General features: G+C 53.1%; 1 protein-coding gene across 8 annotated transcripts in view; it reads left to right on the top strand.

The window, feature by feature from the left end:
- CTBP2 (C-terminal binding protein 2) overlaps positions 1 to 23,060 on the top strand; it is a 157,412-nt gene that overhangs the window by 110,587 nt on the left and 23,765 nt on the right. Inside the window, exon 1 of one of the 8 annotated variants that reach the window (XM_038579047.1) lies at positions 10,813 to 12,457. The exons of the other annotated variants lie outside the window; for them this stretch is intronic. Within the exon in view, the coding sequence (XP_038434975.1) occupies positions 10,813 to 12,457 (1,645 nt within the window). Of the gene's footprint in view, positions 1 to 10,812; positions 12,458 to 23,060 lie in introns of those variants that run through there. 8 annotated transcript variants of the gene reach the window in all.

Here is a 23,060-nt window from a genome sequence, read left to right as displayed (position 1 = left end):
CTCTGTGTTTTAGAGCTGTCACAGGGGCAAAACCATTGATGGCTCTTTCAGGCCCTCTCTCCCGCGCATGGCTCACCAACCTCCCACCCACTCTTTTTTTTTTTTTTTCCCCCACCCACTCTTTATGACGGGAATTTCAGTATCTGCTTCATCCGTGAATGGCATTCCTGAGATGGTCGCAGGTACAGTTTTTTAAATTTCTCAATAGGCGCCATCAAGATAGACGTGGGAAATTCGGTGGCTTGGGTGTTACTTGCAAAATCCCCAATCCCAAATATTCACTTGCTGTCCCGTCCAGCCTAACAGCTGTTTGAAGGTGCTTCATTGGTGGCCCTCGAGTTTATACACCGAGTTAGCATCGTTCATGGGCCGGACAGGTGGTGCCCGTTTTGCAGCTGCTTACCAGCAAGGCACAGGGCGGGCAGTATGTGTGTCCATGGACCCAGGCGGTCTCCTGTTCCTTACTTGGACTTTCCCTCCAGTGAGCTCCCTGGATTCCGTTCTTTCTCCATCTTGAAGTCCTCCTGCATCTGCATCCCTGGCTTCGAACTGTCCCCAGTATCTTTTCTGTAAACTTGAACTAATTGCTCTTTAATATTCTTCCTGAAACTCCAGCGAGCCCAGCAGACTGTTGTCTCCTTCCCACTGCCAGTGCTTCCCCCCACCCTCCCCCAGGACTTCCTATAGCCCATTGTTTTTGGTTTTTATGATTAAAAGCATGAACGCTGCCTTGTTCTGTTGTAGCCGCTCTGGGATCAGAGGAGCTTTGTCATCTTGGCTCTTGTTCTCTGGGAACAAACCTCCTCCAGACTGCTGTCCTCCCGCCTACCTCACAACCCCAGCACAGCCCCTGGCGATCTCATGCCTGGTAGGCCCTCCTGGGCCCCACTCCTTCCCCCCGCCCCCTTTTTTTTTTAAGATTTTATTTACCCATTCATGAGAGACACAGAGAGAGGGGCAGAGACATAAGCAGGCTCCATGCAGGGAGCCCGATGTGGGACTCAATCCCAGGTCCACTCAATCCAGGATCACACCCCGAGCTGAAGGCGGTGCTAAACCAATGAGCCACCCGGGCTGCACACCCCCCACCCCCACCCCCTTAATGAACACTTTTGCTCCCGCCTAGCCAGTCTGGTGGGATCTGAGCACCATCCCTGCCCAGATACTGCTGCTTCCAGAATTCCTGCCTGCCCTCCAAGGCCCAGCCTCTTCCCCCTGGAAACATCAAGGTCTCCTCCTGAGCCCCAGTTCCCTGTGGCCACTCCTAGCCGCTCTCCCCTTTGTGGCTCCTAGTTAAAGCCCGGGTGGAGGAAAGAATCTGACTCCGGTGCATCTTTGCAACCCTCTCCCCCACCCCTTCCAAGGGATGTTTCTGCTGCGACAGAAGCACAGTGCAGAGCATAGCTTTGCTTCTCACCAGCCAGTCTTTGGGACCTCATCCAAATCAGTTGGAATAATGGTCTTTCAAGCTGACTTAAAAGCCAGATTTTAATTTTTCTTTCCAAAGCTCTATTTTGATATTTTTAATTTGCTCTCTGCTCTTTCTGATGCCTGTTATCCAACAGTCCTAGAGTGCTGTTGGGTAAGAATTCTCATGGAGCAGGGACTGGTCAGGGCCAAGCTGCCATCTCCTCTTTTTGGTGTGTAATTTAGGTCTTGGTTTCCCACTCTGTTAAGTTTGCTGGTATAATTGATCTATTGCATCTGCGAGTTGCACCGTCAGAGCCTCCCTGTGTTCCTGCAGCACGGCCAAGCTGGTGTGATTTGCCCCAGACATCTGTTGGTCAGAGAAGAGGGCTTACTGTCGCTCAGCATTGCCAATAGTAACCTGGAAAAACATTTTCTGGAAAGCATTTTCTGGGTTTGTAGAAGGGTAATATGCCAGAATGGCTTTGCTGATGACTTTTGTGAGAACATCTTATTGTGGGTTATGGTGGAATAAATCAGTAAACACCGTCCTTTTCTGTGGCTGTGGAGAATGTAATTTGGAAAAAGTAGATATTTCATTTTACTTTATTTTGTTGGAACGTCTTATACACGTGGAAAAATGGTCCTGGCGATTGCATCAGTTGAGCTGTGATTAGTACCCCTTTATAACATAAGTTGGGAGAGGACTTTCCTTTCCTCTGCAGGAGAAAAATAAATGATGTAAACCTCCTTTTAAATAAACAATCCAATTCGATGTTTCTTGCCTCGAGGATGTTCTCATGAGCACAGAGGGTAGGAGGAGGTGAGAAGGTCGGCTGGATGAATGCTGGATGAATGGACTCGGGGAAAGTAGAGACCAACTGATGAGTAGTTAGTTGATCTTGAACCTGAGTAGTTATAAATTCTGGGAATCTTTCTGTGTCCACTTTGTCACCAAGGACGAGTCAGAAAATGCTGCAGGGACGAGGTAAAAGACCTTCCTCTTGTTGCATTCTGCACTTCTCAGTGGGTTGAGCGGGACACGGTAAGAGGACATTTATTCCAGTACATCATTCCCCTGAGAAAGATTATTCATGGTCCTGGAATGTTCCAGAAGCAAAGATGTCTCTGAGTCTTCAGGTTTTCCGGATGGCTGAGGTGGTGGATTCATTGGGGCAACTGGGAGCTCTTCCCTCACAGCAGCCTTCATTGCCCGGCTCACACCCACTGGAGCCCATGGAGCAGGGTAGAGAGTAGTCGGCGGACTCGGGCCAGAATCACTTTGTCGTTTATTTGTGCGCTGTTTTGTTTTACCTGTTTTTGTCTCAAAAGCGCTTACGGCACTTTATACAGGAAACATGTTGAAGTTGGCCATCTCTAGGTAGCCCACAATCATTTCTAAGAAATATCCTTAAATAGCCCCAAAATGTGGATTTTTAAAAAGGGGACTCATAATGTTGCTATACATTATAATTATATGTTTGGATCAGGCAATTACGCATATTTCCAGTAATTATGTGATTAGCGATAATTACATTAGCTATGTAAATATACAATAGTCAGCTAGACACAACTTTAAACTCCAGGCATAAACGAACATTCGGCAACAATGTGCTTGTGTAAAGGATCAGTAAAGGTAGGGAGCATGGTCAAGTTGACGCTTAATGGAAGTTATTTGCAAGGGCTGAAAATCGACATCTCCCCTCCTCTGGTCGTGGCTCCTCCCCTGGGGTGCCCACTGTCTTGTCAGCTAGGGATTGGGTTCACAGAATTGCCCATATGCAGTCAGGCCCTCGCTCTCTGCAGAGGAGAATCAGGTTAAATGTTTTATTCTCTATTGCTACTCATCTGTAAAATGCAGACTTCAGCTTCTCTTTGCACTTGTCGTTTCACTGAATGGCCTCCAACTGCAGCTGGCAATTTCTGTCAACTCCCCGTGTTTCTAAGAGCTGCGTGTCAGGGCTGCCCGTCTCCACCTGGGGCTCCAGGGGGTGGGGTGTTGGCGTGCTCAGCCAGCGGCTGCTGTGTCTGCTGTGTTCCCCACCACGATGCATCTTTTTTTTTTTTTTTTTGCCCTCCCGAGTGCCCTGGAGCCACCTGACTTGTCTTCCCAGCCTGCTTTGCGTTGGATGCATTTCATTTGGTCATGGCACCTTTGAGGAAAGGCTGTCTGCTTTCGGGCTCAGTAAACGCTTCATGGGAGCCTGGGTTCCAGTGGACCCAGGCCTGGTCTCCTTCATCAGAGGAAACTATCCCAGGGCAGCAGAACAATCCTGGCTTTTGAAGAGCCAGACACCTGTACACAGTCTCTCCTCCCCCGCCGCCCAGATTTGGAGGATGTCTTTGGGCTTGAGTAGCTCCTCAACACAGCCCTATGAGAGGTATTGGGGGGGGGGGGGACTATGAAACCAGAACCCCAGGATACACTTTGCTGCCAGCTCTTTTTGGACTGTGACTCCTCTTTCAGAACCTACAAGTGATAACAGCAAAATGAGGCTCCTGTTTCTGATGGGTTTATACTCAGGACCCCAAACCATGATTTCATGAACATCCTCATATTAATGGGACTCTTGCTGCAACAGAGTTTGAGGTCTTTGGCAAGCTCTCTATCTCCAGGGAAGCCTCGGGTGCCTGTCCAGGTCCAGGCAAGAATCGGGCTCAGCACCACCAGCTGGGCTGGGAGGTCGCAGGAGGAGAGGGGCGTGTTCTGGGTATCTGTGTGCAGCTGCTCAGTGGTCTCTACTATGCCCTGTTTCTCTTGCCATGTCACTTGCTCATTGGACGGGCTGGGCCCTCCACTGGGCTTGTTTCCCAAGTGCTGGTTGGAGAGTGATGTACCTTGAGGGCGAGGACTGTGGCTGTCCCCACCGAGTCCTGTGCCCTGTACGGTCACACCAGCCTGGTCCCGTTATGATCCATGTGTTGAACAGACAAGCACGTGATGGAGAAAAGGACATGTTGCAAGAGACAGGGCTCTGTCACCTTAGATGAGGAAACCATGAGCTGTCTCTGCCAACTGATGCATTCCCTGGCTTATTTTGGGGGTGGTGTCACCGTAATAGGGGTCGATTTCTTTGAACTTAGGGATAGAGTGACAAAGAGTGAATTAAGGAAGCTTCCTGGAAGTGGGTTATTTGAGCTGGACCCTAGTGGATGGAAATGGTTTGGGCATCTCAAGGGTGAGAGGAAGAAATTCTAGAATATTCTGAACCCAAAATAGGGGAAGGGACATAAAACATAGAGTGTGATGGAGTGAGGGGGGTGGCAAGGTTGAGGTGGGTTGGGATTATAATCCGAGATGCTGAGATTTGGTAGGATTTTTGCTGTTATTGGACTTTTTTTTAAATTATTTTATTTATTTATGATAGTCAGAGAGAGAGAGAGAGGCAGAGACATAGGCAGAGGGAGAAGCAGGCTCCATGCAGGGAGCCCGACGTGGGATTCGATCCCGGGTCTCCAGGATCACGCCCCGGGCCAAAGGCAAGCGCTAAACCCCTGCGCCACCCAGGGATCCCTGGACTTTTTTTTTTTTTTTTTTACAAAGAGGAAGGAAAGAAGTTGTTTTTGTCCAGCACCTTGCCTGAGGCTGACCTTGTGCCAGGGGTCGTCAGCTTTTCCTGGTAGATTTTTGTCCTGTGGCTTGCCCAGGCCTACATCTGAGCCTGGGGTTCCAGCTCTTGCTTTTTTTTTTTTTTTTTTTTCCCCCTTTTTTCCAAAACATGCCCTAAAAGAGGACTGGACTTTCTGCCCCCATTATAAGTGGGGATCAAAGCCAATTTCCGGGGATCCCTGGGTGGCGCAGCGGTTTGGCGCCTGCCTTTGGCCCAGGGCGCGATCCTGGAGACCCGGGATCGAATCCCACATCAGGCTCCCGGTGCATGGAGCCTGCTTCTCCCTCTGCCTGTGTCTCTGCCTCTCTCTCTCTCTCTGTGACTATCATAAATAAATAAAAATTAAAAAAAGCCAATTTCCGTACCACAGCTGTCATTAAGTTTTATAATTGAGGAAATCAAGTCAGGAGCAACATGCAAGCCTTTGTTTTCACTTCTTTATTTTTTATTTTTATTTTATTTTTTATTTTTTAAAAGATTTTATTTATTCATGAGAGAGGTAGAGACACAGGCAGAGGGAGAAGCAGGCTCCCCACAGGGAGCTCGATGTGGGACTCGATCCCGGGACTCCGGGATCACGTCCTGGGCTGAAGGCAGCGCTAAACCGCTGAACCACCAGAGCTGCCCTGTTTTCACTTTTTTAAATGGCCAAATCTTACGTTACATGCTGGCTGGGACTGCTTCGAGGACCACTTATCTTGGGAGAGTTGGTTTCGTTTACAAGGCTGTGTTTCGGGTCTGGGGTCTTCTTCTGACGGTGCGCTGACCTTCCGAAGCCTCCGTCTTTCTACTAAGAAACGGGGAACATGCATCACACATCCCAGGACATTCGGTGCGGTGTCATTCCTTTAATGACTGAAGTGATGCCCAGACATTCTAATTTTCTCTTTGCATTTGGGAAAATGTAGATACAGGCTGCCTTAAAACCTCGCTACAATGTCCTGTTTGCTATTTTACCAGTGCGCTGGGCCCCCCACCCTCTCTGATTTAGACTCGCCAAGTAAGTGACTTTGATTGGGGCACTGGGGGAATAGGACAGAAAACATTTTTTAAAGGCAGGAAGCTGTTGTTCAACATAAATTGTAAAACACTTGACAGAAACAAACAACCAACACTGCCTGTACACATTGAAAAGTAGGAAGCAGGATGTTCTAGGCCTATTTCTGGCCCTGCTTCTGCCAGAAAAACAGCACGTAAACCACTAACGTCCGTGGTGTCCCCCTGGAGGCGTCGCCTGTGGGAGGCAGAGGCGTGGGTGCTGCTGCAGCTCCATCCTGGGACCCAGCAGGCGCAGGGAAGCATCTCGAAGGCTCCCCTTGCCACCTTCACTTTCAAAGCTGCCGTGATTTTCTGGCCCCACGGGCTAGAGGAGGACCAAGAAATGGAAGGCCGGCCGGAAATGCTCCAGAGCTGGGCCTGGCCGCCCCCCAAGAAGGAGCAAGCATTTATGACTACCAGGCGGGCTGGAAACAGCACAGCTGTCAAGGGACAGGCAGGCAGACCCAGCTCCCTTCATGTGAGTCCAGATTTTAGATTGTCCGACTCCACCTCGCGCTTGATATATATGGAATTCATTTATGAACTACTGTGAGGCGTAGACCCCCAGAGCAGGGTCTAGTCTTCTGTTTGCCATTCTTTTCTAGCAGTTTCCTAGGTCACCAATGTGATTGGAACATGAAATGCTTGTTGGTGATCCGCCCAACGACTGCTCCGCGGAAGGGCTGGCTGTTGTCTCCTCCTTGATTTTCTTCCCTGTTCTTCTGGAACCTCCTAGATCCTCTCTTGGCGTTTTTCTGATCTGCATTACATCACACAGGGAACGAAGAATTGGCTCTGGGAGGGTGCTGCGTATGGCCTCAGCGTTACCGTTCGGGTTATTCAACACGGTCAGCTTTCACTTGGGTTCATTATGTCTGCAAGAGAATTTGAGTAGTCTCTCAATTTTCAGGAGGTGGCTTTTTTACTCGATGCAATTTTCCGTAGTGACGCTCTTTGCAGGATTAAAGAGTTAAGTCTGTGAGACTCATTGCTCTTTCAGAAATTGGTCCCATCTTGCTTTATTTAGTCAACACGAGATTTTCAGAAAAGCGGCGCTCTCTAAAAGACTGCAGTGTGCTTAAAAAATAAATAAATTCCACCAGAGCGTTTAGGAAAGTGTGAGTCCAGTTACAGGTGTTTTTACCTAACACAGGAAAACATCTGTCATAATATTTGGCAGCTTGCAGAGCCAGGGTTGCGTGAGTTTGGGTGGTTTCCAAGCAGAATGGGTTGGGTGATGGAAATGGAAATGGGCCTCCTTATTCTGGCGCAGGGGGTGGCACCCACCCTGCAGCCTCTCCCCCACTGCTGCCCCACCTCTGGCATTACACCTTCCGCTCCTTCTCAAAAACCTGCTCCTGGTTTCTTAGGAGCTTTTGGGCACACCTTCTTCTAGACAGTCCTGCCTCCATTGGAGAACTTGAGCCATGAACGAGACGTGCAGGAGCCAGGTGAGTCCCGAGAGCTACCCTGCTTCTAAGAGGTTCTTGGCAGGTGCAATTCATGTGCTCACCTCAGAAGGGGTGTGTCTGTACCATGAGCAGGGCCTCTAAGCACTCGAGCCACATGGGGCTATATACTTTATTAGAAGACGAGAAGAAAAGGAAATGGCCCAACTGGCTAACCTGAGGCCTCAGGCAACGTCCGTCAGCAGCGGGGGGTAGGGGGAGGCCTAGCTGCAGGAGCAGCCCAGTGAGCCCCACTTGGAGGGCTGGCACAGTCCAGGTTCAGGAGTTACTTTCTGATGCTCACGTGGTTAATTTTATAGGTGATCTATTTCATAGTTGGGAGTGTGGGAAAATCTTAAGCAAATAACAGAATTACCGTGTTGAGGGGGTTTCCTTTTCCAGCACCAGGGCGGAGCTGTCCGGGGTCAGCGCAGGAAATTCTGGAAAGTGGAGCGTTGGCTTTAGAGTTTGACCTGCGTCCCACACCCTGTGGCCCTGGCACCCAAGGCACCCAAGTTCCATCCCCAGCATCTGGGATGCAGCATAGTCATACCTGCTGATAGAGTCACTTACAGACAGAGCACCCGGAATGGGACCCGCCTAGTTTAGACATTAGCAGATGTAAACATCCTGTGATGGCATGTGGTACCAAAGACGCCTGGATTCTGGTCACCTCTGGAGGAGATAAGGACTGCTGTTGTCCATCCTGCCCAGCCAGCCACGTTCCCTGGCCAGTGGTGGAAGAAGAGGTGACAGTAGGGCGGAACTTCCACTGAGAGGTCATCCCTTTTGCCCAAAAACTCAAGAGTGGACGAAGAGGAAGAGAGGTAGAGGTAGATGTGGGCAAGGGCTTCTCGAGAGTATCTGGTTGGCGTCTTTTCTCCACCTGAGATGTGTCTCGCCCAACGTACAGGCTTGTGTCCGTGCCACCCTGTCCCTGTGCTCCTTCTGAAAAGGGTCCCCCGTGAGATGCCCGTCCTGCCCAACCTGCCCCTTTCCAGAGGGGAGGAGGCTCTGAGCGGCGCCCAGAGAAGGGGAAACCCTACGCAAGGTGGGCCAGCTCCAGCTCAGCCGAGCCGGGAAACGATCTGCTGAAACCAGATAGCGCTGTTTCCATTTGGTTCCTCCTGTCCGTTTTGATGTATCTCCTAAGTGAACACATCCTCGGGCTGCCGGCGTGACGGGTAAATGCTGTCCTGGTGTGGCCAGGCCTGTTTCGTCCACGGCCCAGCCAGGCCTCGCAGCCCGTGGTGGCGATTGTGCCAGCAGAGGAATTATAGAAACTGGCGCCAGCAGGCTGCTTTGATACATGGAAACTCAACGTTTGGCAGTGTGGCTTGCTCGCTTTTTTTTTTTTTTTTTTTTTTTCCCTCTTTCCTTCCATGCATTCTAGGAGGTGGAAGGGTTTGGGGGAGGATTTGGGTTTCTTCTCTGGCTGCCAGGGAATTTTTCCAGATAACTCAAGGCTTTGTTGGTATTTTGGGGTCGGAAATGGGTCCGTGGTGTTCGGGTAGCAAGCAGCCTGGGGTCCTGGGCCACGTCCCCGAGCAATTCTCAGGCCAGCTCCTAACAGTCAAGGGGTGGCCACAGCTTTGGGGAGTAGTGTTGGTTTAAACAGAGCTTGTCCCAAAGCTTAGGATGTGTGCTCATCGGGACATGGAGACACAGGGTGGCGCGCTGCCCTTCCCCTGAAACGGTCTTGCTTTATACCGTATACATCCAGCTCCTGGAAATGGATTGGTACCTGCTTTCCTCTCACAGTAAATTTTCAGTGTTTCTCGTTCAAAAAAAAAAAAAAAAAAAAAAAAAAAAAAATTTTTTTTTTTTTTTTTTTTTTGAACAACTGGTACTTTTCTTAAGTTAAAGATTCTCCTTGTCTCTGACACCGAGAGAGATGTAGGTGAACACACCACACCTAGGCTTGACGGCTGCAGACGGGCGCATTATCTCCGCTCCAAACGTTCTAACTGGACACCGTGGTCGGAGCTCCTGTTCAGCCATGAATACGGTGCTGTGGCCAGAGGAGCAGAACCTGCAGCCTTGGAGTGTTGCTTCTCTTGACCCTTCTATGTTGATTTAGAAAATGTTTTAATGCTCCTAGTTGGGGCATTCCTTTACCTAAATTAAATAGATGCTGTTCTGCGTTGCTGTGCCCAAAGTCCCTAGCAAGGGGTGGAAAAGTCTTAATCCATGGGAATATTGGAAAAGCGTCCACAGAGCCTAAGCCGGCCGGAGCCTGCTGGAATGATGCTTTCTCTGTGAACAGATTTAGAGGAAGGCGCACCTCGGTTGCAGCCACTTTCTGGTTTTGCTTCAAAATGTTGGGGTTGTTGACCTCTGTGACACGTTAAAATGGTAAATTCTAGATTACACGTAGAGGGGTGTGTGTGTGTGTGTGTGTGTGTGTGTGTTTATCCCAGGCAGCAGGAAGGGGTCTGTGTTTTATGATAACAAAGTAAAAAATCCACTTGGACTTGAGCGATGTAACTCATTTGATTGGTAACCAGAGTCCTCGGAGCCAGATTTCGATATTGGCGGAGCATCGGGCTGCAGACCTGGCCCATTTTCTCAGGGCAGTTCGTGTTCTAGAATTGTGCACGAGGGTGGTTTTTCTCCGCCCGCCCCCCCTTTATCCTGCCTTCCTGTTCACATTTAATTTGTTCTTAGCCGTGTGCAATGGATTAACATTTCATCAGGGTGGATTAAGATTGAATTGACATTAAAGCGGTCTTTTCCTATTTTCCTTCTGTCACTTTTAGGCAATCGCAGGCAGGGGTGGGGGGAGGCACCGGCAGGAGGGGGAGGCAGTGCTCATCCCAGAAGTACCCTGGTGAGGACCACGGAGATAAGCCAGAGCTTCGGTGTGAAAATAATTGCCAGTTGCGGGTCGGGAGGCCTGGCTGGAGCCCTCGGCCGCGTCCTCCGTCTAACGAGATGTCACATGGAACAAGAGCTTTAGGGGTTTTATTTAGCTCCTAATCCCCAGGCTGCGAGAGCCGAGGTCCATGTGAGCTCACCCCCGGGAGGGAGGGGGCCCCCGAGCCTGGCACAGCCTCCTCTCCGGGACTGGCGCTGCCATTGGGGAGTGAGGCGAAGTTACCGTGAGTGTTGTGTTTGGTCTACTAATGTTTCGGAGGATTAATAATTCAGGCCGGACTTTGAAATAGGAAACCCTCAGTTGGTCTTCCCTGCCGTCGGGCGGCAAGGGCTGGAACGCAGCGGGTCTGCTGTGATGGGCGGAACTGAAGATTTCTAGACCCCGGCTTCCTCCCCCTGCCTCGGCCGCCGGCCCTCCTCCCTCCTCCCCGATGCCGGTCCCCAGCCGCCAGGTGCTCATCGGCCGCTCCCAGAGCTGGGATGCAGCCGGGTGGTACGAGGGCCCCTGGGAGGTGGCCGAGGCCCCGGCGAGGAGCAGCTCCGTGGCGGACGGCGGCGCGGCGGGACCGTGGGACGAGCCGCCCGGCGCCGCCGAGCCCTACCTCTACCGGGAGGCCTTCTTCAACTCCGTGGCTGGAAGGAAGAGCCCGGGGGCGGACTTCACCTTCTACGACAGCAGGCAGGCCGTGATGTCTGGCCGGGGTGGCCTGCTGCCGCGGGATTACTACGGCGACGCGGCCGGAGCCGCTCGGGCGCCCAAGGAGGCTCGGCACCCCCGCGACCCGGGACTCGGCCGGGCGCTGCCTGGTTACGGCGGGACGGGCGGCAGGATGCCATGGGATCAGGTGCAAGGCCGGGGCTCCGCCCTGCAGGACGCCGGCCCCCTGTACCGGGATCCCGCGGGCAAAGCGGTGGCTCCGGGGCCGCGGACGCAGAGCAGGGCCCCGTCGCCCACGCGGTGTGCCGGGGAGCTGGCTGATGGCAGGTACGCCGCCGAGGCCCCCGCCTACCCCGCCGGCCAGCTCTACAACGACGTCGGCGAGCGGCCGGGGGAGTCCGGCCCCGCCAGGCAGGCCGCCCCCACCTGCCTGGTCGTGGACCCTGGCGCGGCCGGCGCCTCGGATGGTGGCGTGGGGGTGGCCCCGGGAGCCCTGAGCCGGGGCTACGGGCCGGCCCGCGGAAGCGTGTCCGCTCGGATGGCCGAGGAGAACTACGAGGCGGACCTGCTCGGTGGCAGGAGGAGCGCGCTGCCGGAGTTCCTGGCCTTCCTGCGCGCGGAGGGTGTGGCCGAGGCCACGCTGGTGGCCCTGCTGCAGCAGGGCTTCGACTCTGCAGCCGTCCTGGCCACCATGGAGGACGCGGACATCAAGTGCGTGGCGCCCAACCTGGGCCAGGCCCGCGTGCTGAGCCGCCTGGCCGGCACCTGCCGGAGTGAGATGCAGCTGCGCAGGCAGAGCCGGCTGGGCCCCCCGCCCCGGGCGCGCTCCAGCAGCTTCAGCCACCGCGGCGAGCTCCACGGCGACGCGCCTTCTCTGGGCGCCGCGGCCTTGCCGCCCCAGCCCGGGGGGCCCCTGCAGGCGGCGTCCCCCCGAGCGGGAGACCTGGCCCGCCGCCCCTCCAGCGCACCGTCCCAGCACCTCCTAGAGACGGCGGCCACCTACTCGGCCCCTGGGGTGGGCGCCCAGGCCCCCGGCTTCCCCTCCAACTCCGGGTACAGCTCTCCCACCCCCTGCGCCCTGACGGCGCGGCTGGGCCCCGCGTACCCCGCCCCGGCCGGGGTGGCCTTGACTCACCCGGGCCCCGCCGGCCCGCTCCCCCCGGGCCCCAGGACAGCCTACTCCACGGCATACACGGTGCCCATGGAGCTGCTGAAGCGGGAGCGCAGCGTGGCCGCATCCCCCCTGCCCAGCCCCCACGGCAGCCCCCAGCTCTTGCGGAAGCCCGGTGTCCCCGCGGAGCCGCCCGCGCTGCCACCAGCCAGCCAGAGCCTCCACACGCCCCAGCCGCCCTACCAGAAGGTGGCCCGGCGCACGGGGGCCCCCATCATCGTGTCCACCATGCTCGCTCCGGAACCAAGTAATGAACCCTCCCTGCCCTTCCTCGCTCGGGACGTGGAGGGGACGGTGCGGGCAGAGGTCCGAGCACAGGACGGGGGTCCTCACGCATTTGGCGCTCTCCTGCCAGGCCTGGAGAGGCCGGCCCTACGCCCCGATGCACGCACACACTCGCACGCAGCCAGCCAGCCAACCGATACGGGTTCCCTTGGGTCAGATTGGCCATTCGGGCGGGGGCTGACCCCCTGGGACGGCTCGGCCTTCCCTTTCTCTGGTTCAGCTCCAGGTGATGTGTGACGTTCCCTTTATGGTGATGCAGCACAGCTGTGTCTCTGGGAGGAGAAACCCAGAAACCATCCAGAACAGAATGAAACCGCCCGCTCCCCGGGGTGTGGGGGGGGGGGTAGCGTGTTCTCCAGGTCACCCTCGGTGGCTCTGGAGAAGGCGGGGGTATTTATCCAGTGCTTCCCACAAATCGTGCTTCACTCATTTGCCGTTAGAAGCGCCTGGTAGCGTAGAAACGCACCTCCGAAGGGTCCGCGCCTGGATCAGAGGGAGGAAGCACCGTAGGGCTGTGTCGGGTACGCTTCCAGGCTCGTGGGTTAAACAAAGCAAGATGACAAAATCCCTTAGAACTCCCGGTTTCAAAGACAGACTTAAGTCTCCTGTTGGGAAATACAGTTGGGAATTCTGTTTACTTGTAGGAAACGATGTATTTTCAAGTTGAAGAAAGAGAGAAGCATCCTAGGTGGCTCTTTTCAAAATGTGAGACAAGTATAATTTGTTACATGTGTTTCTTTGGGTAATTGTGGGTAAAATTCCAGGTGGACGTCCCTGAACACTTACTCCGTGTTTTAACTGTAGGATCTTACTGACAATTGAAGCTATACATCAGGGGTTTTTCCCCCTTTCTTCCTTCCTGCCTCCCCAATTTAGAAAACTTGAATCCCTTTCAAGTGATCTTTTTTTTTTTTTTTTTTTTTTTTTTTTTGGGTGCAAAAGTAGAATTGTCAGGTGGAGGGACAATTGGTGTGAAAATAAGATGTACCTTTTAGTTTGTGGAGCTGGTGACCTAGGGGCTACCAGGAGGCTGAAATGGTGAGTGTGGCTTTGCAGATTGACCCAAAGGCACTTGGCTTTCTTCTTCCCGAAGGGAGACTGAGTGGTTGGATTTTTCTGTTGTCTCCCACTATAGATTCTGGTTTTGTCTCATGTATGGATTTTTTTTTTTTTTTTAAGTTTGATCATACAATGTATTGGACTTTTTTCTTTTTTTCCCCTCTAATCAGTATGTGACAGGAGAAAAGTCAGATGGGCATACGGAAAGCGGATGCACCTTCTCCCTCACAAACATTCCTTCTTTGCAACCAACTAATTTGCATGGCGATGACATTTGTTGCTCTAGTAATTTCATCTGATAATGGCCGGGCTTGCAAAGCGGATCTGAAAACATATTCCTTAATTATGTGTTGCTAAGCAACGGGAGGGTTTGGTCATAATCACAGAAAGATTATCTCCTCATTGAAGTCCTGGAAAGGTTTTGCTGAAGGGGGACCTGTAAAATTGCCTTATTTTCTTCTCTTTTATGTTCATTTTGCACTGCCTTCTAACGGAAACATTCCCCGTTATTTGGGTACGGGGTGAGGGATATTATTTAAGTTGTTTGGAGTATGATTGTTAACACACTGTGTTGCAGACCAAAGGATATTGATTTTTGTTTCCTTTGCGTGGCAGCCAGCCAGTGCCAAGGAAGCCTGCAGTCGGAAGTCTGCCAGCAAATAAATTTCTCTGTCAGATGATCTATCCCATGGCGGTGGTTCTCCTCCTCGATCCTTCTTGTACATTCGGTGTGTCATTATGACCGTCCCTTCCCCCGAAAGGAGGGTGTTGGGGACCCGGCCGGGAGGGTAGGTAGGAACTTGGCTTCTCTCGGAGCCTTCCACCTGTAGAAATGGCATTTTGTGTGGCAGCCTTCACAGCATCAACAGCCAGACCTGGCTCTATGGTCCCTACAGGGAAGTTCTGGGCAGCCGTTTTTGCCCCGCAGAGGATAGCGTTTACGTTTAAGGGAAACCCCACAGATCTTAGAGTCTGGAAACCCGAAGCTTCCCTGGGGCAGCCCAGGCTGGGTGATGGCCATCGTCGGATCTAGCTGTGGCTTCCGCCGTCACTTCCAGCACAGCCAGCACGAGTACATCCTCACTTTGGTCTTCACCTAGCTCCGAAGGTTTCCCTCTGATCTTGAGGGGAAGGGGATCCTCAGGAAGGGGGGACTCTCTTCTCTCTCTTTGGAGAGGCCATCTGTAGGTTTCTAGTGGGTTGGTTGGTTGGTTTTAAGTGCCTGGGTTTATTTCTACATCCTTTGGTGTCTAAACACCCACTGTGCTTCTTATTCCACAAACTACCTGCTTCGCCTTGGTTGACTTTGTTGGTGTAAATAACAGGCTGTTTGCTAGTCCGTGGGCCAGGCAGTCCTGGGTGACCAGGTGAGGAGGGACCCACGTGACAGGGGATCAGTGGGGCTGCATGTCAGACCTGGGTGAGCGTCGGCATCTGGTGGATCTGCTGTCGCTTACACACGATGACCTGGTTGACTGTGGCCCAAGCTGCAGAACCTTCCGGCAGTGGCTGCGGGCCAGCAGTGCCCCCTCCCCCCGATCACATGGTGTCAGTCGAGCCCTCTCTGTGACCGAGCAGCGGGGCGCATCCTGTAAACAAGCAGCACGGCAGCCACTGTCATATTTTTGTCTGCAGAGCGCACAGCCTGCAGAGGGCCCGCTGAGAGCACGCCCAGTGCTCACAGTTTCAAATGAGAAACGCAGCGCGGCCTGCTCTTTCCGTGGGGTCTGTTTCCTTCCAGGCATTTTTCCGGATGCAGTTGGATTCATCAAGGGTTGTGACCCCCATCTAGTAGCTGGGGGGTGGGGGGGCACTGCCCAAGGGCCTTTTGGGGCACATCCAAGGTCCATTTACACTGGGGCTGTGGGGAGAGGGGTGGTTGTCACTGTGCTCTCGGTCATCAGAGCTGGTCATGCGTTTGATGTGGTGTCAACACGTGATGTATGCACCTGGCCTCCTGGGTAGGAAGCTCTCCCCCCTCCCCCCCCCCACCAGGAGAAAACTCTAGACTCCTCAGATCAGAACAGAGGATTGGGCGCATGCACACCTGGTAATTCCTTCCCTGTCCTTGGCTTTCTTGGAGGAACCCTTGCACAGGAGGGTCTGTGCTGGTAGGTGGATGGAGGGGTGCTCCACGGGGGTTGTGGGTGAGGACTCTCAAACTGTCAGGCTGGAGGGAGGCCACCACGAGGGCCCAAAGGCACCCAGAGCCAGCCGATCACACCCACCCCCTGCCCAAAAGTCGAGCCAGCCTGGGGGGATGGGATGGGGGATCTGCTGACCATGACCCTGAGCTGGCTCTACAGGACGGCAGGGTGATGACACCAGCCCTTCTGCTGAAGAGCGTTACTTTGGCAAGACCTTGCCATTTGACTGAAGAGACGTGTAAGGGGGCAACCCTTACGCTCCTGAACACAGAGCACAGACTGTGTGAGGCAGGCTGTGAGCTTGGCACTTGGTCATTGGCTCTTGAGCAGCTGTGTGGTGGGCCCAGCTCGGGTGTTTGATGCTCACAAGTTTGTGGGACCTGAGCCTGGTCTTTGGGTGCTCTGCAGCCTGGGGTAAGGTTGGGGGTGGGGCATGCTGCCCTGTGATACAAGGGACACACACCGGGGCCTTCTGGGAACCCCGTGCGGTGGGGATCACCTAAGGCCATGGTGCATCCTAGAGGGAAGGGCTGAGGGCAGAGCACAGACTCTGGAGCAGCCATCAAGCCGCAGCCCTTGTGTGCAGGCCAAGGGAAAGGACAGAAAGGACACTGCCCCCCAGCACCAGGGCTCTTAAAGTCCTGGCTGCTCCTTTGGGACTCCCTGAGGTATCGCCCAGGCTCCCCCCTCTGCCCCCGACAAAGTGATCTGTTCCTCCGTGGCTGAGAAATTCCCAGTTCTGTGGAGCAGGCAAGGGACTTACTGAGGCCACTCAGCCAGAACTCTCTCTCTCTCTGGCCAGAATCCTCTTCTCTACTCACCTCCCTTACAGATCAAGGTCGGGGAGAAGCTGGGCGTCTCGGAGGTGCTGAAAGCTCAGCCTTTCCCAGCAAGTAAAACAACTACAGCGTGTTCCGTGCCCATAAAATTGGCAAGCTTTTGGTTTGCTTTTGCACTTGGCGGTCCGTCTTTCAGGCTGGCCCCTGTGCACGTATTTGGAGTCAGATGTGGCTCTTGGGTTCATTCTCCTCCAAATTCCAGCTGACCCCTTGGCAGTCACCTCTTCGTGGCCTCTGCATTCAAGACTCCAGACATAGCCATTCCCCACCCTGTCAGGGCTCCCACGATTCTTACCCTTGGTCGGAGGTCATTGGACTCACCTGTCACTCCTGGCCATCACAGTTGACTGCTGTTTTCCCAGAATGGGACTGATCATCTCCTACCTGTCAGCACCCAGAGGCATTTGGACCGTGGTCATTTTTTCCCTTGCTGGACAAAACTCCGAGCCTGAACTCAGTATCCCCTTGTCCTTGTGGCTGGTTTTACTGGACAGAGTCCGAATGTCTCAGTTTGTACTGGGCTCCTAGAAATCCCATGCACCCTGGGGATTAGATTAGGACCTCAGCCCAGGAATATAGGTAGTTGAATGCGTGTCTTTGAAGCGTGTGGCCTGCTGAATGTCTTTTGGCGAGTGTATCGAGTTCCCGGTTTCTACTCCCACGTCTGTCAGAGGAGGGTAGGAATTGAACACGCCTCACGGGCGTGTGGGGATGCAGTGAGTATAGGAAGGAGGAACTTGAGTGTTGAGGTCATTAAACCTGCATGGCCTTGGCCAGAGGCTGGGCCTGCTTCGGAAATGGTGCTTTACTCATCGCCCTTATCTCGGCCCCTTCTGGGGCCAGACACAGTAGTCTGGGCCAAGGGACACTGGGGGACCCGGAGGCCAGGCCTGTCCCACAGCTCTGTATCTCAGAGCAGCCACCTCCGACCTATTGGGCGTGGGCTTGGCACTTCTCAGAGTGGACTGTGGTCGGGTAGCCTGGAGAAGACCCTGCTGCTGTCTTTATTGGGGTGCATGCTCTAAAGCTTAATGGGCCTTTCACAAACTGGGTGGCTGTGAATTTCTGTCAGCTTCTCGTACACTGTACCGTCCACCCCCATGTAGACGGCTCAGACACCCTCTGCAGGAGTGTGGTCTGGGCACTTGGGTTTGAACTCCAGTCCTCTGCATAACGGGCCAGGTACCTCCCACCCTTTTGGGTCAAATGGGCACTTGGCCTGCTCAGAGCACTCCAGGGTCACCAACATGGTTTCTGCCCAGCAGGCAGGACACAGAGAAGGTGGTTAACGAGGTTAGTCCTTGTGCTTTCCTGCGGAGCCAGTTTAAAGGAATTGACTCGTGTTCCCATGGGAGGAGGCGAAGCCCAGTCCACACTGGGACACTGGCCACCTGCCCGAGCTCCTGTCGTCAGGCCCTTTCTCGTGTGGCCTGGCGCAGGTTGGCCGTGCCTTCCCTCTAGATGGGCTTTCTTCTGTCTTCCCATTGTAGAAAGAATGAGGCCTCGCCTGCCGTCGCGGGCCCTGCCTCCGAGGAGGGACCTGGCAGGCTGGGCTTTGGCTTCCAAAGAATAGCTTTGCGTTTTAGTATCTCTTCCCTCCCTGGACTCCTCCAGGGATGGCTGCCTCTCCAAAATCTTTAAAAGAGGCAGCAGTCCCGACCACACAGCATGGGCCAAATTTTCCTGGGAGGTTTGCAGAGTTGAGGGCATGGCGGGGGGGGGGGGGGGGGGGGCTGACCTGAATCAGTGTATCAGTAGGATTATCTGCCCAAGAGAACAGGGAGCCGATTCAGCCCTTCACCGACCTACTTTCTCACCTGATCTTTGTTCTTTATTCTAACTGGTATTTTTGATCTATGATATTTTGTACTTTTAAAGTATACAGGATCTTACTTTGATAGATTTATAGATGGGAACGTGATAGCGGATGTAGCGACATTTGTCATGTTACGTAGTTATAATATGATGTGATGTGGTTGTCTGTATTCGTTGTACCGTGCATCAGGTCTCTGTGGTTTACACTTGCAGGTTTGCATCCTGAAGCACTGTCACTCTTGTCCCCCACTCTAGCCAGTCCTTGGGAACCACCAGTTGACTCTGGTTTTTACAGGTTTATTACCCTTTTTAGATTCCACACATTAGTGATCTTGTACGTACGTCCGTCTTTCTCTTGCTCCGTCTGACCTCTCCAGCATAGCATGATGTGCTCAGCATCCACTCATGTTGTTGCAAATGGGAGAATATCCTCCTTTCCTGTGGCTGAACAATATTCTATTGTGTGTGTATATTTTCCGTCTTTTTTTATCCATTCATTTGTTGATGGGTGTTTGGGTCGTTTCCATGTATCTTGGCTGTTGGGAATACTGTTTTGATAAACAGGAGGGTGCATATATCCACTGAGCTCCTGTTTTTTCATTTCCTTTGGGTATATAGCTGGAAGTGGAATGGCTGGATCCTATGACGGGTGTGTTTTTAGTTTTTTGAAGAACCTCCATACTGTTTTCCATGGTGGTCGGACCAATTTACATCCCCACTGACAGTGAATATGGTTTCCTTTTCACCACTTCCTCACCAACACCTGTTGTCTCTTCTCTTCTTGATGAAGGCCATTCTGACAGGTGTGAGTTGATACCTTGTTGTGATTTTGATTTGCATTTCCCTGATGAGTACTGAGGCCGAACATATTTTTGTATCTGTTAGCCATTCCGATCTCGTGCATGATATTTGCTCTACACTGTGGTTCTCCCAACTTCCATTTGGCTTCATTGACCTTCATGCTTGGATCGTGCATGGACCATGGGGCCCGGGAAGTAGATAAGAAGTCCTCACTGGCTTTTGGTATCAGATAATGTGCTTTGCAAATATTTTTTTCCATTTCGTGGCTGTGTTTCTCACATTCTTGGTATTGTCCTTGAATCACAAGTTTTAATTTTGATGAAGTTTGATTTATTTTTTTTAAAGATTTTATTTATTTATTCATGAGAGACAGAGAGAGAGAGATGCAGAGACACAGGTAGAGGGAGAAGCAGGCTCCATGCAGGAGCCTGATGTGGGACTTAATCCTAGGTCTCCAGGATCAGGCCCTGGGCTAAAGGCGGCACTAAACCACTGAGCCACCTGGGCTGCCCGAAGTTTGATTTATTTTTATTTCCTTTTCTTGATTTGTGCTTTGGTATAATCCAAGATCATGAAGATTTATGCCTGTGTTTTCTAAGAGTTTGACCACGTTAGCCCTTAGGTTCAGGTGCTTGAACCATTTTGAGTTCAAATTTGTATGTGGGTGTGAGGTAGGGATCCAGCTACAGTCTGCTGCATGTGGAGATCCAGTTGGTCCACCACCATTTGCTTCTGCTTTTGCTTTCAGGGGGATGCTGAGCTAGATGAGGGGGCCTAGGCCAGGACAATGGTAAAGCCACACACTGTGTATTGCATTTGGCAACCAGCCCATCATCCAGAGAAGATAAACCCTTTTTTTAAAGAAAACCGGTATATATTAAAAGAGAAGATTTTCAGGCGTTTGGAGCTAATTCTTGTCCCCAGGATCATACGAAGCAAGAATTCTAAAGCTGTTTCACTGGAGCCTTGCTGGTACATAGGAGTTGGGGGCGGGGGGTTGCTTCTTAAATTTATGAAAGAAAAATAATGCTTGTATTCCATAATTGATTAGCCCATGTTATCAGTCTAGAGCCTAAATGTCATTAAACATGCTGCTGTTGAGTATTTTCCCCCCGTTCTGAGACTGACTTACACAGAGAACTTTCTAGTCGTTTTTCATTTGAAGGAAAAAAACAGTCTGTTCACTTTTACTTGCTCCCTCCACCGCTCAAGGAACAGGAAGGTACAGTGCAGTTAAATTTAGCCGGATAGCGGTACGCAGTGTATGAATAAAACACAACTTTTTGCCAAATCGTTAGGAGAGCATAAAATCAAACCTGTACACGCCCGTCCCCACTGAGAAGGTGGGCGGCTCTGGGGACATGTTCTCCTGAGAGCAGTTGAGAATTGATCCCGGGAAGGGTTTGCCAATGTGAGTGGGACAACTTGTTGTTTAAACAAGATTGCCGTGGGAGGAGGAATCCTGGTAGGCCGAGTTCGTATGAAGAAATGAAGGCTCAGGACAGGAACGCTGACTTTTGGGTCCTAAATGCAGGTACCTGAAGTGCTGGTGGGGCCAGGGGGTACTGAGTGTTCCCAGTACCGATGATACAAAAAGCTCGGCTTCCGCAGGATGGGGGAGGTGGTGGATGGAGATGGCTCACCAGTGTTGAGAGAATCCAGGCCTGAATCAGCCCAGTAAATAGAGTGATTGTCACCATTCTGGAGCAGATGACTAGGATTATCCCATCTGAAGTCCTGAGAAGACTCAGAGTAATTCCCTAATAAGATGAACCATCTTGAGGCTCAGAGAGGTTAGTACTCCTCCCCAGGTCACACAGCAGGGCTGGGACTCGAAGCCTCCCTGTCTGGCTCCAAACCAGCGATTGGTCGTTGTGCCATAGTGAACCACCAAGCACAGTGCTTCAGGGCCACCTGGGAAAATCAGTGGTGTCAAGCTGGGAAAGGGGACACCAGCCCAAGCTGGGGTCTGTGTCAGCGACAAAGTGGGTGATGCCAGAGGAGTCCCCGTGGTGCTCTGAGGCTTATTTCTCCAAGTGTAGGACATTGGGGTGATGGGCTCTACTCGTCCCCAGACACCCAAGGAACCATGTCACACAGGTCCTGGCCCAGGCTTTGCTCATGGCCAGACTTGGTGCCCTGCCCCCTGCCTCTTAGGAGAGCCGAGGAAATGAATTCTTCCCTGTGCTTAAAATGGAGCATAAATGTTCTTTTGTCCCGAGAGGATTAAGCCTCGCTGTGGGGAAAAGCTCTAACACACAAGGATGAAATTGAGGAAGGGAGAAGTAAGCCTGTAAGGAAAGACGGAGCTGGGTGGGAGGCCAGAACGCAGCGCTTTCCCTGCGCTCTGCACCAGGAGGTGCGCTTACCCGGGCTTCCTAGCAGCCCAAGTAAGGAGGGAAATGAGATCACTTCTCACCCTGTGCCCCAGGTGGGAGCGGGGAGCCCAGCGCCCTCAGGCTGCTGCTTCTGTCCTTGTGGCCAAAGAATCCGCATCAGCACTAGATGCACAGTGTGCGTTCTCGTGTTTCCTCCCCACCGTGGCCCAGCCTGCCCCTCTCCACTCCACTCAGGGGCTCTGTGATTCGTGACCACTTCCTGTGTGTCATCTTCTAGTTTTTAGAAAACACGAGTGAAAATTTTCAGCAGGCCTCACCAGGCTGCAGTTGCTGAGGTCACACGTGTGGGCCGGGGGCCGGGGGGTGCGGGTGGGGGGAGCTGTTCCTACAGCTGACCTCTCGCTTCCTCTCCAGGCCGTCTGCGTCCTCCCCGGGCCAGCCCCGCGGCGGGCACTGCCAAGTCCAAGGGGAAGTGGCTGGAGAGGTGGGCAGGGTCGCCGGCCGCGTACGGTGCTCAAAGCTGACCTCTCCGCCTCACCAGCTTCCCCACTGGGGATTTCTCTATTAGATGCTTTTTATTTGATGGAATAAATATGACTTTGTGATGGGTTCTAGTGTTTCCCTGTGAACTGGGCTTTGAGCCTGGAACACTTTAGAAGTCATTAGGTTTCCAGAAAAAAAAAAAAAGTTAACAGAGGAGACGAGCAGGGAGGGGACAGCTCAGCAGCTGTCGTGCCTGGGAAAATCAGCTTCGCGGCCACTCCGGGGCCCTGAGGACGGCACACTTGGCTGCTGGCCCGCCGGATAGCCGGCCTGTTAGGGGGTCTTTAGAATCACTTTCCTTGTTGGCTTTAGGGTCACATGAAAAAACTCGAGTTAGCCGAAAGCCTTGGGCTTCCTCCATGTCCCATCCCGGCCTTGGTGGCTGTTGTAGCTAAGAAACAGGGCACTATTTTGTTTTTATGGGCCCGGGCAGTGTGGTCAGAGGAACAAGTCCGCCAGGGGCCTTTCAGGAGGACAGCGTGTCATCGAAGGAGTCCCATCTGATTCCGGGGGGATCCAGTGACCGATGTCGTGAGCCCCGGTGCCCGAGCCGCGGGCCTGCAGGGACAGCATCCTCTCAGGGCTTCTGGGTCCACGGGTCCCCTGAACACCTGCCCTGCTGCTGGCTGCTGCCTCCTGTCCTTTGGAAGGAAAGGCCCTTCCAGGCACCGGGAAGAGTGCGGGGTGTCCTCAGCCCGGTCAGGGACCCACCGGTCCAAGGGCTTCCCTGGCCCCGTGCGTCCCAGACAGTTGCCCCCCCAGACTGTGCCACAGCCCCTGCAGCGTGCGAGGCCCCTGTGCGTGCTCCCGCGGGGGGAGGTTGGGGTCGGAGAGTCCCTGCCGCTGGTGGGTGACTGCGGCCCCCCGGGCTTCCTGCAGCGTCCCGTCAGCCCTGCGTGAGCCGGTGACACACGCCGACGGCACGCAGGCCGGCACGTGGGCGTGCAGAGCTTGCCTCTGCCAGACTCTTCTGGCAACCGTCCCTTCTTTTCTCATCTTTATTTCATTTTTCTCAAACATCC

Source organism: Canis lupus, chromosome 28 (assembly GCF_011100685.1).
Source record: "Canis lupus familiaris isolate Mischka breed German Shepherd chromosome 28, alternate assembly UU_Cfam_GSD_1.0, whole genome shotgun sequence".
NCBI lineage: Eukaryota > Metazoa > Chordata > Mammalia > Carnivora > Canidae > Canis > Canis lupus.
Note: the sequence above shows the minus strand (reverse complement) of the source record. Positions and strands in the feature narration are given on the sequence as shown.